Genomic DNA, 20,000 nt, shown 5'->3' on the forward strand with positions numbered 1-20,000 from the left:
AATCTGCGGGAGGATGTTTTAACGGCAGCGCTGAAACCGTGATGGGGGCACAGGAGGGTACTTTATACCTCTATATGAGATCTGCGCAACAGCAAATTAACCTCGTACAGTACCCGTTAGAAGTTACGAGTCCTGAAACATCTTGATCTCAAGGACTAGGCCTGAATTATTCAAATCTGATTCTCAAATGCTACAATGTAGGGAACTATTGATGTAGGTACGAAGTCGTAAGTCAGAGTCTGTGTGACATTGTTGCATTACGCCTATGTGAATATCCAGGCTGTTATCTTTCATTCTAGCATTTCCGAGTGCATTTGGGGAAACAATGCAGACACTTTATCAAGTACAGTCGATGACTTACATCCTGTTTTGAAATTTCGAATCATTTTTATTTTAAATAAGCAGTCAACAAGGCCTCGGCTTCAAGGCAGCTGAAAAACTTTTCCATGTTGCTCCTCATGAAGCTGCTTAGGAGAATGCCCAGGGCAAAGCTGCACCAAGACTATACTCTGAAGAGAGGAAGTTTACCACCGCACAATTCTTTATTTGTTATAGTTTTCAGATCTTTACTATTATCCTGAACGGAAAACAGCAAAAAATGTAAATGCTCTCCTGCGGTGAGACTGCAGAAGGACAGGTTTCATTCACGCTGATGATCAGAGACATGGGCTCCAGCTGCCAACATGAGAGGAAGGACGTTTCAATTTAGACAGCTTGATCAAATCAAGGGGAGCAGACACAGCACCCAGCACGTTTAATACAAGCCCCTGTCTTCAGTGGGAGGAGAGAACAAAAAACCTCAAACAGAAAAGTCAATGTCAATTCAGCCTCTTGTCGCTGCGGGGCGGCTCAAAAAGCCTCATCTCTGAGGACCAAAAGAGTCGGTGCATCTGCTGGGAACGTCCCGCTGGAGTCTAAACATCAGCGTGGGAACAGGAACACTTTTACCTGTCGGCTGCCACGGCAACAGAAGCAGCGGCCCGCTGTTAGTCCAGCCATATGCTCAGCGGGAACTCATTAGCCTATTGCCATGGAGGGGAAAAAATCGAGTACCATTCTCATTTCTCTGATAGATTATTTGGCTCCTTTCAAGTGCGTCTTGAAGGAGGCCAAATACACTGTCAGAGGAATGAGAGCTGCACTTGCTATGCTTTTTTTTTTTAAAATAATGAAATGGAAGAAAAGATTTATGGCCTCGATGACAGATATTTTCACCTGTTTGGCGTTTTCCCCTTTGTTGTATTCTGCTTTTGTAAGCTAGAGGCTGACAGAAGAAAGGAATGGTCCAAGACGACCTTGTACATTCTTGTGTAGAAAAACAGATGGCTGTGTTTGTCTTTGGCTTATCAGTGTGTCCACGTGAAACAGAACTTCTACTCGTTGTCCATTTTTATGGATATGTGACGGTCAATTGAGTTACCATTGTAACTGCCCCCAGCGACAGTAAAAAAACTAATTAAGAAAAAAATTTAGCACCGGCTGAAGAAGAAGTTGTTCATTTAACGGTTTACGGTTAGATGTTGATTGTTGAGTGAACTGATATCCTACACTGTTAGAAATAAAAGTTCTATGCAGGAACATTTTTGGTCATCAAGGGACAAACAATGTAAATGTTCCCTCAAAAGGTACAACAGTGGTTTTAAGGTCTAATTGTGCACAATAAATGAAGTTTTATCCAGGCGGAAAGTACATATGTGTACTGTAGCTTAGAAAATATCATTTTAATTGGATTATGGTACAATTATGTTCCCGGACTAAAGGTACTGAGATGTACTCTTGAGGGTGCCACCCCAGTGACAAGAGGAGCACTGCCTCAGTGACAGTTTCATACCTTTATTTCTGAGAGCGTCAACCACAAACATCTTGGCTGATTAACTGTATTTGGAGAAAGGGTGACATTATATTGTTGGCAAGCCACGGCTGCGTGGAAATCTTAAAGCCATGCAAGTGTGCATTCATGAGTCGAGGAACATTTGAAAGTGTGCGAGGAAGACGAATTCTTTCTTTCTCACAGTGAGGCGTATTGATTTGTGTGAAGCTGCGATAGGATTTGCATCAACAAAAATCCATATCAGAAAGGTCAGGTACTTCCTGCTGCAGCTCTGACAAGCAAGTGACACTTTTCAGATCATTTTCACCTGAGACAGAAAGTCCTCCACTTCGCCCTTCTCTCTCATTTGTCAATGTAAAACAAACGGAGAGGTTGTATTTGCGGCAGAGTGACGCTGACATTTCTCTCTGGAGGAGGATTGAGGCCAGACGCAGTGCCAGACGCTGCATTCTTGGTTTTCAAAGCAGGTTTTGAGGTTTTGTTTGAAATGTGCGAGAAGGGCGTGTAGATCTCACACAATTATCTTGTGTCAAAAGACTGATCTTTGGCTTGATCACTGCTGATCTGAAGACGGCGACTCAACTTCACCACCCGCATGTTAGAACTGAATGTAATTGAATATAATAATATTTAACAAATTAAAATAAGTGACATCTGGAATATTAATAGGGAGTTTGTCCATCCTTTACTACAGCCCGCTCTTCTGGGAAGACTATATGCTAGATGCAGGAACATTGATGTGAGGATTTGACTGCATTCAGCCATCACAGGAGCATTAATGAGGTCAGCTACTGATGCTGGATGACACAAACGTCACTCCACTCCAACTCATCCTAAATGTACTGGATGGAGCTCCATCGTTCCAGAGAACACAGTTCCACAGCCCAGCTCTAGAAGGCGTTACACCCCTCTAGCCAACGCTTGGCATTGAGCATGTTGACTTCAGGCTCATGTATGGCTGTTCCCGAGTGCCCCTTTCTAATGTTTACACTTTACCACGGAGATCATACAAGTCTTGCGGGCACAACTGAGCACTGAAGGAGTGTCCACAAACTTTTGGACAAACATTGTGTGGGTTGGAATCAAACTGAATCTTGAAAAACTGAAATTTGACATTTTGTGACTCAGTGAATTATTTCCAAAACAATCAGAATTGAATCGAATCATTCTGAGGTCAGAGATTTACACCCCTAGTATAAAGAAAAGAAAACAAAGACATTTAAAGCAGACTCCGTGAGCCAGATAATAAACAGGGAGAGGGAGCGGAAGAGCAGGAGAGAAAGAGAGAACATGACAGAATGCCATAACTCATAAACTCAGAGGAGCTCTTCTCCTCCTCTATGGAACTGACTAATCAGGCACATCTTAACCGCCATTACAGTGACTTACACTCCGCTCTGACAGCACATATAAATCCTAGAGAAACACACGCATACAAGCTATATAAAGCTGCGAAGACGTATCACCTAGGGTGTCCTGTGGGCTGAGCTGGAAAACAGTAAAGGCTGCACAGCTTCAGCTAGATTCACACAATACGGCAGATTCAGCTCACTGGCTGAAATTTCAAAGTCAATGGTCATTAATAAACATATTAATTGGCTGATTTCAAATCTCAGGGATCCGTGCCCCAAAAGCTTCTTAGCATTAAGATCATCTTAAGGGAAAGTCCTAACTCTGGTCCTAGAGGTCTTCAGTCCAGCCCAGTTTAGTCTTGTTCAAACACACCTGATTTAACTCAGCTGTGAACCCGTCAAGTGGTCAGGAGGTGCCGGCAGGTCCAGGCTTCCACTCCTTTACCTCACCAACTCAGTCATTTAGTACTGCTGAATAACAAGTCTTAAGATGCAACACGCCTCAGTTACCAACTTTAGTAGACATAAGAGCAGAAATCATCAAACTGTGCTGGACTTTAACCATCCAGGACCACAATTTCTGACCCCTGTGGTAGAACACTTTTGACTGGGACAGACCGATATATTGTTTGGCCAAAAAAAAAAAAAAAAAAAATCGGCCAATATTATGGTTCCACAGATTCACTGTCATCAGAGGAAACTCCACCTGTCTCCTTGTGTGTCATGTAGAAAAAAACAGATTCAAGACCGTTATGATATTTTGAATAACAATCAGAAGTTCTGTTAAATGCTAAGGGGTGCAAACAACTTGCAACTTTGGAAATAAGAGTCATGTTTTAAATCTGCACTGTGTAAGACCAGGAGCCATGCTGCAGAAATTTAAGTCTGAAATCTTCTTCTGCTTAGTCACCACGACAACTTTAGTTAGGACTGAATTTAGGACAGAAGCTGTTACAGAACAACAGTTCATAAGTTCATAATCTTATCCATTAACTCCAGATAAGAAACAGTATTACAGAAACATCTTAACTAGACAGAATCTCCTCAACTCTTCGAACTTTAAGAGGAACCTCACATCTGTCTTCATGTCTGTTTTAACTGTCTGTTATAGTTCAGCATAGTTCATTATAAGAGAATGACGCTACATTCATCTCCACTGAAAACGGTGCTTTGACTGTTTTTTCTGTTTTTAAAACCCCAGACGCTGCAGACATGATCTCCACCGCCCCCCCTTAAGACCTTTGCGTGTTAATATTGATGAAAATATTACAGTGATGGTGGTGAATAACGAGGAGACAGAGCTGAACGTGTGTTTGTTTATTAGGATGAATAGCATCTGTCGGCTAAAGCGACTGGGAAACTGAAACTGGAGAGCAGCAACACTGATAAACAGCACGAAGCGCTGTCTCAACATTATTAACTTCAAGTTAACAGACAGCGCTTCAAGTTTGACCTTTGGAAATCAGTGACGGCAGCTAAAGTTAGCTGTCTGGCTAACTAGCTTGATTAGTTTGATGACGTGTTTGCGTTTCAGCTGTGCGAGTTCGGTTGGTTGCTATGTGACAGACATGACAGTTGATGGTCGACTTCAACTGAATGAATTAAGATTTCTTAACTTGAGATGAGACGCTGTAAGATAAGATGAACATCTGAAATCAAGATAAGATTTGCTTAGTCATATCTTGACCTGTCGGATCGTAAGTTTCTGTAATACGACTCCTGGACATCCGACTTGGGGCACCGATCACAGCCTTTTCTTTGGTCCCAAGAATATAAAAAGAAATGTGATCAGGAAAAATGATCCAAGCTCCATGCTTAATGTGCCATTTCTAGAAAGGATATTAAATAAATGGTACATAATACATCATTTTTGGATAGATAGGTTAACTTTAATTTACAGCCTTTAATTAAACACAGACTTATTATGTGTCTTATATATTTCTGTTATTTTTATTCTCCTGTATTTTTCCTTATACTGATTAATTTGGCTTTAATAATATTAATTACTTTATGTTATTTCTTTAAATTATTCTAATCTGTGCTGGTGCTTCAATTTGTATTGTCTTGTTAAGCACTTTGAGCAGCTCTTGAGTTTGGCAAGTGCTATTTAACAGTTTATACAATATATAATAATATTATTTAAATGAGTAACAGCCCTGTGTAAGACAGAGCTCTGGGCTATTTTAAATCTGAGGCCTGACAGTATTTGACCACTAACAATCAGTCAGCAAAGCACTTTTAAAGTAAATTAATGGGGTTGTTTCATTTTCGCCAGGTAAAATAACATCAACTGACATTACAGGTTATCGGAGTGTTCAGCAGTATCAGTGGCAAACCTTCATATCGGTCAAGCCCTGGTCTTGACTGCAGTAATATTAGTGAAGTGCATGACGTGTGAATGAAGTAAGACTTACGTCTCCATGTTGTCTCCCTCCAGGACGGTCTGAACGGGCAGGTAGCCCAGCCGCGGGTGCTTCGCAAAGTACTTCTTTGAGCGGAACTTGTTCTTCAGCACTTTGGTGAAGTCACGCATGTCTTCACCCGAGGTGGTCTGCATCAGAGAGAACACACACGCAGGGGTCAAAGGAAGCACGCAGGAGCAGCTGGTCACTTCGGCTCTTAATGAGTGTGCTGTAATGTGCGTGTGTTGATTCATTACGGCTTCACACACATTAAAACGAACTGGTGCGCTCTCGTTTGGCCCAGCAGTGGCTCTGCTAGCATGTGGTCTACAGCTAGCTAAAAGACTGCAACTGAAGCTTGGCCTGAAAAGTTTCCACCGAAATATTTTTAGGAGGAAGCAAAACGAGCCGTAGACCAGGGAATTAGTTACACACACACACACACACACACACACACACACACACACACACACACACACACACACACACACACACACACTCTCGAATGTGCCAGATTGCAGCAAATGAACTGAGCTTAATGGGAGCGTGTAGCGCTTACTGAGAAATCAGGCAAATCACAGGGAGAAGAAATAACTTAATTCCCAACTCTCGCACAATCTGCTGCTGCATTATCTTGGCCGTAAGGGTTCATCTCTTACTAATACGGAGCTCAATGGCTCACATACTTACTCCTCTCAGTAATACAGCAGGTACTAGAAAGTAAGGCTACATTTAATGACTTTTCCAACAGCTGAACTGTCTACCGGCTAAGGGTGCAGAGCTCGAAATGTCTGTCTGAACCCGACGGGACCAGCTGCTCGCGTCAGATTCGGGTGTCATTTCTCAAACATTCGTGGGTCGGGTTCAAATATCAAACCTCACAGTCTCACTTTCTGTGCGTTTCCTCCTGCTTTAGTTTCTCTCCTTACTTTAGTCTTTTACAGCCTTAAATAATTGTTGAACCTGGCACAGCACCGCGGTCCATGAGGCACACGGCCTTTATAACAGGGACCAATGAACCGCTTCAGGAAGTACAGTTTAATGCAGTCAAAAGATTCAATTTAACGGCACTGTATTATCCTGATTTTTAATCTTTCCTTTTCAAATAAGCTTTAATTTCCATCTACATTTCATTTCTTCATCATTTTATGTCGAGTGATCTTCATTTCATCTGTATTTTCTCATGAGTAAAGCACTTTTCATGACTGCAGTGTATGAAAGATCCGATATGAATAAAATTGCCATGCCTAGTTCTAAGGGATACGGAGAGGTGGGAAAATGCTCATTTCAAAATAACTGATCAATCTTTTTTGTACATAAAACCACAAATTTCAGTGTATAAAATAAAAACAGAAGAAAAATCAAAAGATATGGGTTCTTTAAAAAGTCTTCACAGCCACACATCTGATTTATACAGAGCCCTGCTGCTCACATCGCTTATAAATAAAATAACGTGTGGACACATTGTATTAATGTGTGGGAATGAGATCCTGATGTGTGGCCATGACTTAGTAAGGCATGGGAACAAGATAGTTAAGTCGTGGCCACGACTTAGTATGGTGTGGAAATGAGATCATGTCTTAATAAGCTAATATTAAGTCAATAATAAATTCTCATCCCCAGATTCCACGTGATAACGGCCACACAATAGGATCTCGTTCCCACGTCTTACTAAGTCATGGCCACGCATTATTTTTATTTATACATGAGCTCACCAGCAGGGCTCTGTAGATTTAAAAATGACTCTCTAAAGAACCAGCCACTGAGAAGTTCTGTAGGGAGCCAAAAGTGGTTCTCCTGAAGTTCGCCAAAGAACTGAACTCGGCTCTTATAACAGGCAGAGCTAAATGCCTTGTTGTTAAGGGCAAAGAGCGACTTATTGTGGAGAACCCAAACAGTTTGTTAGTTTCGTTAGATATAACCAATAACTTCAAATAGGCTTCTGCAACGTTAGCGTGGCTATCAGTTTCAGGTTTATAGGTCTGTCGCTATTCAGCTAACTGCCTGGGGGCATTGCCAATACAACCGTCGAGTAGATCCAAACTTAAAGGCCTCAAACAAAACATGCTCACATTACCTATTTACGCAAAGGGAGGGCTGAGGGAGCCGCTGTAGAGTCTCTGAACTCATAAAAAAAACACTATCGCTAAAACGAAAAAGCAATATCGCTGAAATGAAAAAGCAATATCGCAACAGCGGCCGGGTGGAGCTCTCATGCGCTCTGCTATCGATCTCTGAGTGCAAAGCCCAACATCCAGTCCATCTGCAGAAATCTCAACCAAATGTGCTTTGTCTATGACTGTCATAACATAAATATATGAAAGCGCAGCGCCCAAATAAAACGACGGGCATATTTTCTCTGTCTGAGAGGCTGAACTGGACAGCCAACTGTGGCAGAGAATCCACTACTGCTAATACAGCATATGAAGATGCTCTGTATACAGTACCCACAATGCATTCGGTGCTGTTCATGCTCATGCAATTTGCTCTGACGTTAAAGGGGAATTAAGGCCTAAAACAGCCATTTAATACTGTTTGTCATGTTATGTAGTTTAGTGTAGCACAGCATCACTCAGCCTCATCAGTTCGACAGAAATCACAGTTTTGTAGTCTTGAAGTGTTTTGGTTCATTAGTGTTCTCTCACTACAATACCCAGAATACAACACAAACATGTCATGCAACCAGTGGGAATCCCCTCACAGTTACAGAACAAATATGTGAATTAGCTAACAACGAACAGCCTCCGTGTTTACAGTGCTTCTAGTTTTTCCAATCCCACCTTCAAAGTACATCATCAGGAGGGGAATTTCTCATCTTTAAACTGGAAAATCTCTTTCCAGATGAAGGAGGTGGCTCTGTATGAGGCAAAAAGGCATGTTTTCAACAAACGTAGCAATAGTTATAGTTTTATTGCAACCACAGTGTCCCTGAGAACTTCAAGAGCATTAGATGAACTGCTAACAGAGTTAGGAGCTAAAATTAGCAATGCAGGCTCATAAAAAGGCTTTGTTCACTGACGGAAGCACCTGGCCTATTCAAAATGTCAGATCACAGGCTGTTAAAGACGATATCAACTAATGCCCATTCACGCAGACCAAAATATCACATGGACCAGTGCTCTATGACGTCGGTGCTGAATTCGAGGAACTTCAAGCGTTTCAGAATGAAAGTTAATGTTTCGAAAAAGGTGCCCCAAGACTTCTTCCTAATTCCAGCACATGTCGGATGCTGTCTAGGCAGTGGATCGGCAGTAATATATCTCCATTTCAAACACTCGGCGCACCTCGGCAGGGCCTTAACTACTTTTAAACTCTCCGGTGGGTTTCCAGCAGCAGGCACCAAGGCAGAGGAGCTGAAGCAAAATGCAACAATTACTGTTCCACGCAGTCAATATACATTTACCCTGGCAGCCCTGGGAAATCGACATTACATAACAGTGCAGCGCTAACAATGGAATGAACATGGCTCAATTTCTCGCTGCATACAGGAACATCTCCGTATCCCTCTTTGCCTCATAATCACGGCAGGAGGAAGAGAAGAAGCTTGGCGAGGCAAAAGGGAGACTTTTAAGTTTAGCTGATAACAAAACTTTATACCGTCAAAAAGGTCACTTTATATGAGAAGCAAAAAAAAAAACCAGAGTTTCTAATAAAACAGACGTAGCATGTAAACATCGTTAAAATGTTAAAATGTATCTCACTCTCCAGTCCATATAGCCCATATGTGGAAACTAAGCTGCATAAACAGACCGTTTTCAATTCACTGCTTCTGTGACGCCACCAAAGCCACCACATTTACATATATTCGCCTATTCAGTCTATAGCAGTTTGGCCATTGGATTGGGTAGGTATGCGATTAAATCTGAGGCTCATGCCCACCCAGGTCTGCCTGTAGCTATGCCCCACTGTATGCAGGTATCTAAACCTCTTTTCATGTAAGTCATCTTGTTTCCAAGAAAAACTGTACATCTCTTCAGGGCTTGATGTTGCTCTCCTCAGTGTTATGCAGTCTATGGCCTAATCCCAATTCCCTCTTAGCCCCATCACTTAGCCCTTAGCCCTCTGTTTTACGTGTTCATGCCTAGGGGTAGGGTGTCCCAATTTTTGTTGAGATGGAGGGGTGAGGCGAAGTGATGGGGCTACATGGCCCTTCAAACTGAGATTTTATAGAGGCACACTCCAAACAGAGAGCTATGAGGAAAAAAAGAAAAATTGGCAAGATGGCTGTGCAAGCGGCCAAAGAAACCCAGAAATGTATTTTCTCCATTAAAAATGATGATAAACATTGTATTATATTAATTTAATGTCATTTCAGTGTATTATGGTCCTTTTCTTCACTACAAGCATAAAAAGTTACTAATAGTATGCTGCTGTCTCCATAGCTAGCTGGCTAAATTTCCCATTCCGCCTTAAACAGTCCAGCAGTACTGATGCCTCAAGCACCAGAATGCAACTACTCTTCTAAGGGTTCTAAGCTTTTATGTACAGTTCTAGAGGAAGGCCTCAGTTAGTATAGAACCTTCTACAATTACACTCACAGTTCTTTAAATATGAAAACATTTTCTTCACACTCGCATCTCCTTTCCAAAAATGGTTCTTTAGAGAAACAAAAGTAGTTCTATGGCATCACAACAAAGAACCCATCTTGTGCCTTCATTGTAAAGCCTGTGGGTTATGACTGTGCGTCCATCTGACCCCTAGCACTGATGAGCGCAACTGGACTGGACTGGGCAGGCTAGGCTGTACAGTACACGCGTCTTTGTTTTGTGAGACTCACCGGGGTGCAGTACTCCACCATGGGGTAGTTGAGCTTGTGACCTTTTGCCGTTCGACCGGAGAAAAAACAACTCTGGCACACGTCATAGTTAAAGTGCTTCAGACTACGGTACCTGTAGAAGAGAGAGAGAGAGAGAGAGAGAGAGAGAGAGAGAGAGAGAGAGAGATTATTATACGCTGCAGTGAGAGTGACAGTGCTATTACACGTCCACTCTTGCTCTTACTGAGCTAATGAGTTTGAAGCTGCGAGTGCATCAGACTGACAGCACACAGAAGCAAAAAAAACGGAATATTTCAATGTAAGTTAATGTACACTAATGTGATTTAGGGCCATTTCTACTGGTTCATTTGTTACGGAATTTTGACAGAGTAAACAGCAGTAAATTGCAAAAATAAATGAATAAATAAACAAATAAATCAAAAGGCGAGAAAAATAATAATACAACTATGTTCCGTCAGCATAAATATGGTGGGTCATTCTCAGCACGCTGACATGAAGGTGGTGTGTTAGTGTGTGTTGCGCTGGTACGAGTGGATCAGACACAGCAGTGCTGCTGGAGTTTTTAAACACCTCGGTGTCACTGCTGGACTGAGAATCGCCCACCAACCAAAAATATCCAGTCAAAAGCGTCCTGTGTGCAGCGTCCTGTGTCCAATGATGAAGGACTAGGGGACGAGCCAGCAGATGAGCTATCGTCTCTGACTTTACACCTACAAGGTGGACCAACAAAGTAGGACTGTCTAATAGAGTGGGCAGTGTTTAAAAACTCCAGCAGCACTGCCTGATCTACTCATACCAGCCCAACACATTCTAACAAAGTATGCAGTGAAACAGATGGACTACAGTCTCGAAGTGTAGGGCTGCACCGTCCTCCTATAAGGTAAGAGGAGTTGATGAAAAGGACAACGAGCATATGGCTGACCAGTGTAATTACATTTATCATACATTTTATGCATTATTTTTTCAATTAAAGCTCTCAGCTCTTATTTTAATCTCAGTCTCAAACCAGTGTGCCTTCCTCTCTCGCTCTCTCTCTCTGTGCTATCCGTCACTGTCAGCTCAGAGTGGACGTCTGTCAACTGCCACATGAACCAATTCCACAGCTCCACCTCACAGCACGCATGACAGAGTGGTCAGCTTCAGCTTAGTCTATATGCCAACAGCAGACACTGTGGGATGGATGGCTGTGGTTGAGGGGTTGAAGAGATTTGTGAGTGAATAAGAGAGACTGAGGCATCTTCTCAATACTGGATATACTGTTTACAGTCTTTAATCAGTGTGAATGCTGATCTACCATCAGATTCTGCCTTTCAGTCCTGAATAATGCCCTTTCACAGACACAGCTATAGAGCTGATAATGCCACTGCTGCTCTCGGTTCATAGATACGAGAGCTATTCAGCTAAACACTAAGGATGAGTGTTGATCTCTGAACTGATCTTACCATCTGCTTACTTAGTCAGGCTTTCGAATACTGCATTAGTAGCTCGGGAAGCAAATGGAACAAGTCCTTGTAAAACTATCGTGATTTTAACAAAAGGATACAAGTGGAGCAACATAGACTTTTTTTATTAAAAAGACAACAAATCTGCAGATTGTGACATCTGAAGGTGAACTTGTAGTACGTCTACATCTCATGCACCGAAAACAAAACAAACTACTAAACCAGCCGACCGTGTACGACTCGCCTCTTAGCGGCACAGACCACAGTAACGATAAAGCTTCTGGGATGTTGCTTTAATTCACAATCTAAAAAAAAAAATACTGTAAGGATATGATAATTCTGTTTGCTTAAAATGTGCATTTAAACAGCAAGACCAGTTGAAATGGGCATCTGTAATGAAGACTGTGATGCATTCTTTCCTGAAGAAACGACTGGATAATCATTTGCTTTCAAACACACTTTTCAGGCTCAACAAGTGACGCTTTTAAAAGCGTTCACGACTTTTAAACGTGAAAAGTGCAATTTTATCCACAATAAAAAGTCACAGTGAATGTACACATTTGCATGAACGGCTGTGTCTGTTCAGTAGTTTAACAACCACATGTTAAAGCATCCTTTAAAGCAGGAGCTCTCAGGAGCCCTCCTGACACTGAACTCAATGACAGGGCTCCACCCACTCCCAGCATTCTCTCTCACTCATCTGCCTCTAATGTCTTTCTCTCTCTGGTCTTTAGTGCTGTGGATCAGATACTGACATTTAGATGAATACTGAGTCTCAGTGGAGATCATTGAGAGAGAGAGAGAGAGAGAGAGAGAGAGAGAGAGAGAGAAGGCAAGAGGGAATGATGAGAGTAAACGAGAGAGAAAGCGAGAGAAAAAACGTGGTGACAGAAAACGGGAAGAAACAAAACTAGGGAACAAGAGAGAATGGAGATAGACAAAAGAGATAAGGAGAGAATGAAAGGGAAAGAGGTAGAGAGAAGGAGACAGTCAGAGAGAGAGAGAATGGAGAGAGAGGGAAGGACAGGGGAAAAAGGAGAGAGGGAGGGAGAGAAAGAGAGGGAAAATGGAGAGGGAGGGAGGGAGGGAGAGAAAATTGAGAAGGAAGGAGAGTGAGAAAATGGAGAGAGCAGGAGAAAGAGTGAGAGACCGAGAAAGAGAGAGAATGGAGAGAGGAAAAAAGGGGAGAGAAAGAGAAATAGACAGAGAGAATGGGGAGAGGGAGGGAGAGAGAGAGAGTGTTCGAGCGAGACAGAAAGAGTGAATGAGCGTAAGAGAGAGAACGTTGTATGTACAGTGTTGAGGGTTTGTACCTGAAGCCTACAATAGGACACTCTTTACAGATGTTGCACTTGGCCTGGTGCTTTGCCGTCTCGGCGGCCGCCACTCTGTGCAGGACAGGAAGCCACACCATGGACTGCGGCTCCAGCCTCATCCAGTCAATGAACTGCCTCGGCTCCAGCTCCACCTTATTGGTCACCTGGGAGGGGGGGCATCCAAGCAGGAAGAAAGTTCAGAGAAAGTGACTGCCTGAAGTTTCGGGTCACCACACATGCAGCTACTGAGTCAAAGATTACTCCATTAACAGCACAAGGGTCTGTTTCGTGCCATTGTGTCGTAACACAGAGTTCAGCTGTTGTGAGGCGGTCATAGGTGTGGTATATTCAGATTTTAGGACCAGAACCATTCGTTTTATAACAGGAGTTTTTCCAGTTATCTGTAAAACCTCTCCAAACTACAAAAGCTACTATGACAGAACACATTTGTGGGCAACTGCAGTGTTTTTCACCAGATTTCAACTTTTGTCTACAGTGTCAGTTTCCACAGTCTTTTTCATATATTTATAGGTTAAGTTTGAACAAAAACAATTAAGTCACATTAACACCGACACGTACGCCATCAACATCTGGCCCACAGTCAGTGCTATGGGTTTGCTGATTGCATCTGCTTTATACAGTGACATTTATAGAGATGTAAACACATTATGTGGTTAATATTTTATACAACTCCTGAACGCTTGGGCTGCTCTATCAGCCCTGATGGATTCAGAGACTTATTTTGCAGGTATCAACATAAACTGCCATAATAAAGATGTCAGCATCATTCAGCGAGGCTCTCTGAGTAATGGGGCTAATATGAGAAGCAGAAAATCCATATCAAAAACAGAGCATACAGAACTGTAAACAACAGACCAAACATCAGCGCTCAAGGTGCATTAGGAACTTGAGCCTCGTTGGCATGGAAACTCCATCTGTAACCGATAGCAACAATCGCTAGGAGGTGAGGTCATAGTTTAGTGTAACAGGAGGCGTCTAAATGTCAGTTGGCATTGAGGGTCCGACCGGGGGGATATAACACAATCACACAGGCACACACACACACACAACATTCTCCATTCCCTCTATCTGTCTCTCTCTCACTCTCTGTAACTTTCCTTTCTTTATCTCTTTCTCACTCTCTCTGTCTCTTACACTCTTTCTCCACCTCTCATTCACTCACTGTCTTGGTCTTTTCTCTCTTCTTTCTGTCTCTCACTGTGACTATTTCTCTCTCTCTCTCTCTCTCTTCCACTCTTCCCTGCTCTCTGTTTTTCATTCTCTCTGCTTTTCTCTACTTTGTCCACTACTCTTTCTCCTTCTTTCTGTGTGTCGGTGCCTCTGAGTTGTGTGTGGGCTCTTGGCTGTTTCTTGCTGACCCTCAGCTGTGGGTCTCTTGCCCAGTCTAAGGTCAGCAGGATAAAATGTCAACCAGCCTGCGGTCACTCAGCTGAGGAGAGAAAGACACAATGCAGAGAAAAAGAGGGTGGAAGGAGAAGGAAGGACACACAGTAGTGTGCAAAAGTCAGAGACCCTGCATTTATTTAATAAGTAAAACATAAATTATTCATTTTTAAGGAGACTTTTCCTAAGAGATCAGATATAAGACAATCCACTTCCATACTTTCCAATGAGAAACTGAAGGGAAAATAAGTGAAGAAAAAACAGGAATGACCAAAACTGGAGTTCCTAACAACCACCTGGAAGACCTGGTAGATACCAAAACTGTCCCCTTCAGATAAACAGCACTTAAGCCTTTATCTTTGAGAGAGAGGAGAACATCAAGCTCCACTCTTACTTATCACTAACAGACAGAAATACGTTGGGCCTCTAGTCTATTTTCACAGAGGTGGTCTCCCAGCACAGTTCTCAGAGGTACTCAGTACTTAAGAAGCTTTTCACCTGCTACTTCTGCACTTCTACTCAAGCTGCTCCTGACAGGCACTGTTACGGTTATCTAAGCTCACCTCATTCCAGCTGAACTCAGTCAGTTTGTCCACCCTGCTCAGTCCGAGTAAACCACGCTTCACTGTTCGCTGTCCGAGCAGCCGAAGTCCGGCAACCCACCACAGAGCCGGCTGCACTAATCTCAGAAAGATCACAAACTCATCTCTCCTCCTCTTCTTCAGACAGAGAAAGAGAGGGGGAGAGATGAGCCAGAGGCTTCTCCACTTTGATCCAGGCACTGAGCTGCCTCGTGTTTTAAGGCAGGTTACTGCAACAGGAAATGACTTTGGATATTTGTACTCAGCCAGCTTAAAGCCAGAATGGGTCCACAGAACACAGCAAGACTTTTAAATTGTTTGTGTGTGTGTTTTTCATTATGTGCTTAGACCTCACATATGGTTCATGAAAATTAATAAACATTATGGTTTTTGCACAGTTAGTCCATTATTTGAATTTTTTTTCATAAAAGAAACAAAAGATAATATTTTTACATTTTATTTTTTATTTTTTAATAGCTAAGCTGTATTTTTGTCTTTCATTTTGAAATTCATATTAACTTATTTCAATGTTTTAAATGGTCTTTTTCCCCTAATAAAAATGAAATATTTAATTAATATACATATTTTGTTTTCTGTAAACACTGCAAACTTGTCTTAAAGTGTTTAAAAACGTGCTACTTACAGATATTGCTCTTTATGTTATTAGTAGTAATATTAGTATTATTATATTCTCACACAACATATTATGTGATGGTGTTGAGGGAAGCAGAGGAGAAAGGTGCGTTTCCATGGCAATAAGAGGGTGTGATTAGTGTGTTTTTATGGACTGTCCAGTTACAGCCGCCACGGATGATCCATCACAGGATATTTTGGGATTCTCTCTCTTTCTCGTTCACCTCTCTGTCTCTCTCCGTTTCTCTCTTTCTCACTCTGTGTGGATGAAGCGTTGCAGTTGGATTTATGGCTGATGAGGAATGACTGCAGGCTTTGAGTGAGTGAACCTGCAGGACTGGAGCTTTATTACAGTGGAAGACTGAGGGGTGAATTAAGGACAGAAACACAGACACACACAGGGCCTCCTAACTCCCAAACGAGTAACGGGACCCTCTAAGAGAGATAAAACTGAGCTGGGTGGTCCGCTGTTATTTCCCTGAACAAAATATGCATTTCTGGACAATATGAAGCCTTCAAACTGAGGGTCTTTATTCTCTGCTTTCATCATGTTCAACAGCTCAAGTGCATCTCAAACTGCTGAGAAACGTCAGATGCTTTAGACTTGACGTCAGCAGCAGCCATAAAGACAGAGAAAATAAACGCTATGAACATGCTATGAGTAGTGTTTACCTGCAACATGATTCTGCTCAGCAACTAACATGTGGCTTGAATATCACCTATTTGTCCTGCAAGATGAATCATAATCTGGTTTTACTTCATATGGACTCACCAAACCTGCCAGCTGATGAGTAAATATCTCAGCACCTAAATAACAGTTTTTAAATAGGTCTTCTAAAAATAACTCATGATACAGATATGAAGTTAAATGACTCCTGTTTAGGAATACTTGTGATAAAACTACAGGACTAAACCTCACAAAAACACTTTACAAGCATAATCCATAAACATAATCCATAAACATACAACACTGAGGTCACCAGTGGACCCCGCAAGACCTCCAGCACAATTCAAACCCTGGTTATTATGAACATTAAGCACTGGCGGCTGCAGGGACGAGTACAGCTAGGTGCAATAAATACATTACAGTAGAAATTAAAGTATGATAAAGTGATAAAGAAGGATATTGGACCGTGCTTGCTCATTTCATGTATACGTTTGCTCAGAATAAATTCTAATTCCACATGCAAAAAAACTGCTTTAACAGCATAAAATAAAAGTTTAACGTTAAAGTTATTACGTTTGGGACACCATCGTTCCTTTTGTAATCTATATTACAGAAGTACCTGCTAAAGCTTTGCTTTGCTAAACAAACGTTCACCAACACTTTGGATGGATTTGATGGACAGACGATTCTGAATGCTGACCCTTGTTTGCAGGTATGAAGAGCAGGTTCTACATAAATACTGATCTGACAGGTTCTTCCAAGTGTTGTTAAGAGAACACCTTTAACTCTTCTGCTCCAAGGGTGGTCTAAACAGCTGAAAGCCTTAAGTGCTGATAAGACAACAAGGGGATAAAATGCATGGGTTTTTGGCTTTTTGTGCAGGTTTACAGCTTTTTCAGTTTAGGAAAAGAAAGTTGTCATTATCTAAACAGCTTTATGTTTAATACGATAATCAAAACGCACTGAAAAGCCACATGTTCTGCCGAGCACTGTATGCCTGTACAGAACAGCAGCATGCAAAAGTTTGAATACTCCCAGTCCAAATACTTTTTGCTAACACATCCTTTACAGCAAACAATCTTAAATATGCACAACTTCTATTTATTCGCTGGGGGGAAAAAAATAATTAAAAACGTGGCATAAATGTTGCACAGGTCACAATTTATGTTTACAATATGTTAAATTCAGTAAATAAAGTGACTGTGAATTAAAATGTACAGAGCTGTGTTCTCTTCAGGGGGTGTCTTAACTTATTTTCACTTTTAATTTGACCAGGGGGGACATAAACTTTTGCATATGGGTGCCTGTGCATGTGGTTTTCTATATTATATGCAGTTGGAAGACACTGCAGAGAGCATATTGCTGTGTGTGTGTGTGTGTGTGTGTGTGTGTGTGTTACATACATGCTGAAAGCAGCTCCTGACGCTGGGTTCGATGTTGCTGCCACCGAAGGCTGCCACTTCTCCGAGCTGCCGTGGAATCTGGATGGCATCATGCAGTAACAGCCCCAGCTGCCTCTGATCACATGTATCCCCCACAGAGGCAACCTGGTTGAACAAACCTACACACAAACACATCTCAGTTACTCCCCATGAAAACAAACCCCCTGCTGTCACCCGCTAAAGAGGATTAACGATTTTCCAGCTGTCTAAATAAATGTTCGAAACTAAAATGATGATACTTTGCAGCACAGAACCGTTTTATTTTGGAACCCTTAAACCTTTATTCCACAATTATGTTGGCTATTTCACTCAATGGGGCTGTGACTATATCAGTACTGCACAAGGCCACGCCCCCTCATTTAGCCTTACGTCCTGTGGAATTAACTGCAAAAGAGGTTACTATTAAAAATTTGCTATGACGACACACATCATTTGTCCTGAGATAACATGTGTGTGTGTTCAACACTTCAAACCACATGATTACAAAAATTATTTAAGGTTTGGACTTTCAAACCAGCACCAAGTCCATAACTAGAACTCCGTTTGGACACTCTGCACAAACGGAAAACCCGAGGTGATCTAGGCTGTCGATATCAGCGGAGCTAACGCTGCTTTAGCTGCTTGAAAGTAGGCTTGTTTGACAGCTCTACATTTTTTTCTTTCAGCTCTGTGAAGCTGTAATAAAGGGGGGTAAATCTGTTTTGTTTTTACAGGCTGCATTCACAGAGTTAACGTGCACTTTCCCCTCGCGTTGCACCTGCCAACATCTTCCGATGTGAACTTCGGCTAAAATTTGTAAGGTTTCATGGTCATTTTAGAAGAAAATCTGATAATATAAACGCATCACTAGACTGATATATAATAGATGGCTTGTTCTAAACCCCTGGTTGGCCAGACTGCTGTTTCTTCAGTCACTCTTCGAGCTTAAATAAGGGTTGTGGATGCACCGTTTTTGAGAGTTGTTAAGGAGGCGTACAGACTGTGTATGTCATGTCACTGCGGTGAGAATTAAGGGCTGAATCCTTTCTTTGTTGTGACCGGTCCTTTTTAAAGCAACAGTTTTCCAAAAATCTAATTTACACAAATGAACCCAAATGTAGTCAATTAGTGAAGACGTGTGGTGTCTGAAGCTCTTCTTTAGCTTTGCCCTGGAGAGCTTTGAGGCTAAAGCAGGAAATAAATAATTGACGCTTATACATTTCCAACTAGCACTGCGTGAGCTGCACACCTAAACACCTTTACCTCAAACTGCTCTGAGCTGTTAAGTAACTTCAAATAGAGCAAACGTGTCTTGGCTGATTTAGGGTAAGGGAGGGGATAGTTTTTTTGTGGCTCTGGTTTTTAAGAGTACTATACACTATAAATACATCCCAGTGACCTGGAATCAAGAACTCTCACCTGTCTCCTCTTATCCCTTTTTCGCCCCACAATGGCCATTTAAGGAGTGTTAAAAAACAGAATTATAGCAACATCTGTGACTGAAACACTGAGAGCTGAAGCACAAATGCTCACATACTCAGCATAAACAAGCACAGAACAATTAAAGACTCATTTATGGGTCACAGGTTAATGTTTAAACTGCAAAAATACAGCACGTCAGCAGCGTAGAGAACACACACACACACGCACGCACACCCACACACACACACACACACACACACACACACACACACACACGCACACCCACACAGACAGGCGATTTTAAGCCGCAGGCAACGTTTAGATCAATAATGAAAACAAGCAGGAAACTTTCAGATCATGTTTATAATTTAGACACCAGATCTTGTGTGTGTGTGTGTGTGTGTGTGTGTGAGTGAGTGAGTGAGTGAGTGAGTGAGTGAGTGAGTGAGAGGGAGAGGGAGAGAGAAAGAGGGGGTGGTATTATGCCCTGGGCTTCACTGTGAGGGTGGTCTGGGTGCACGTGATGCTTTCAAATTCACTCCAGTCTGAGCCTCAAACGCACACCAGGACGATTAGACCTCATTGAAATTTTAGCCTCATCATTTTGTTTACATGTTCTGATAAGCAAAAAAATATAGACTGATATGGACATATGGATAAAAAATGCAGGGGGGGATAGAGAGAGAAAAGAGGGGGGGGTTAGAGAAGGTACAGATAGTTGGAGAGAGAGAGAGGAGAGGGGGAGAAAGAAA

At 42.0% G+C, this 20,000-nt stretch overlaps 1 protein-coding gene across 9 annotated transcripts in view; it reads right to left on the reverse strand.

Annotated features, from left to right (window-relative positions):
- utrn (utrophin) overlaps nt 1-20,000 on the reverse strand; it is a 327,694-nt gene that overhangs the window by 35,497 nt on the left and 272,197 nt on the right. For all 9 annotated transcript variants that reach the window (XM_037541492.1, XM_037541493.1, XM_037541496.1 and 6 more), the window contains 4 exons: nt 17,809-17,966; nt 13,118-13,284; nt 10,363-10,474; nt 5,598-5,734 (listed from right to left, as the gene is read on the reverse strand). In XM_037541492.1, coding sequence (XP_037397389.1) covers nt 5,598-5,734; nt 10,363-10,474; nt 13,118-13,284; nt 17,809-17,966 — 574 coding nt within the window. The remainder of the gene's footprint in view (nt 1-5,597; nt 5,735-10,362; nt 10,475-13,117; nt 13,285-17,808; nt 17,967-20,000) is intronic.

The sequence above is a fragment of the Pygocentrus nattereri genome, chromosome 9 (assembly GCF_015220715.1).
Source record: "Pygocentrus nattereri isolate fPygNat1 chromosome 9, fPygNat1.pri, whole genome shotgun sequence".
NCBI lineage: Eukaryota > Metazoa > Chordata > Actinopteri > Characiformes > Serrasalmidae > Pygocentrus > Pygocentrus nattereri.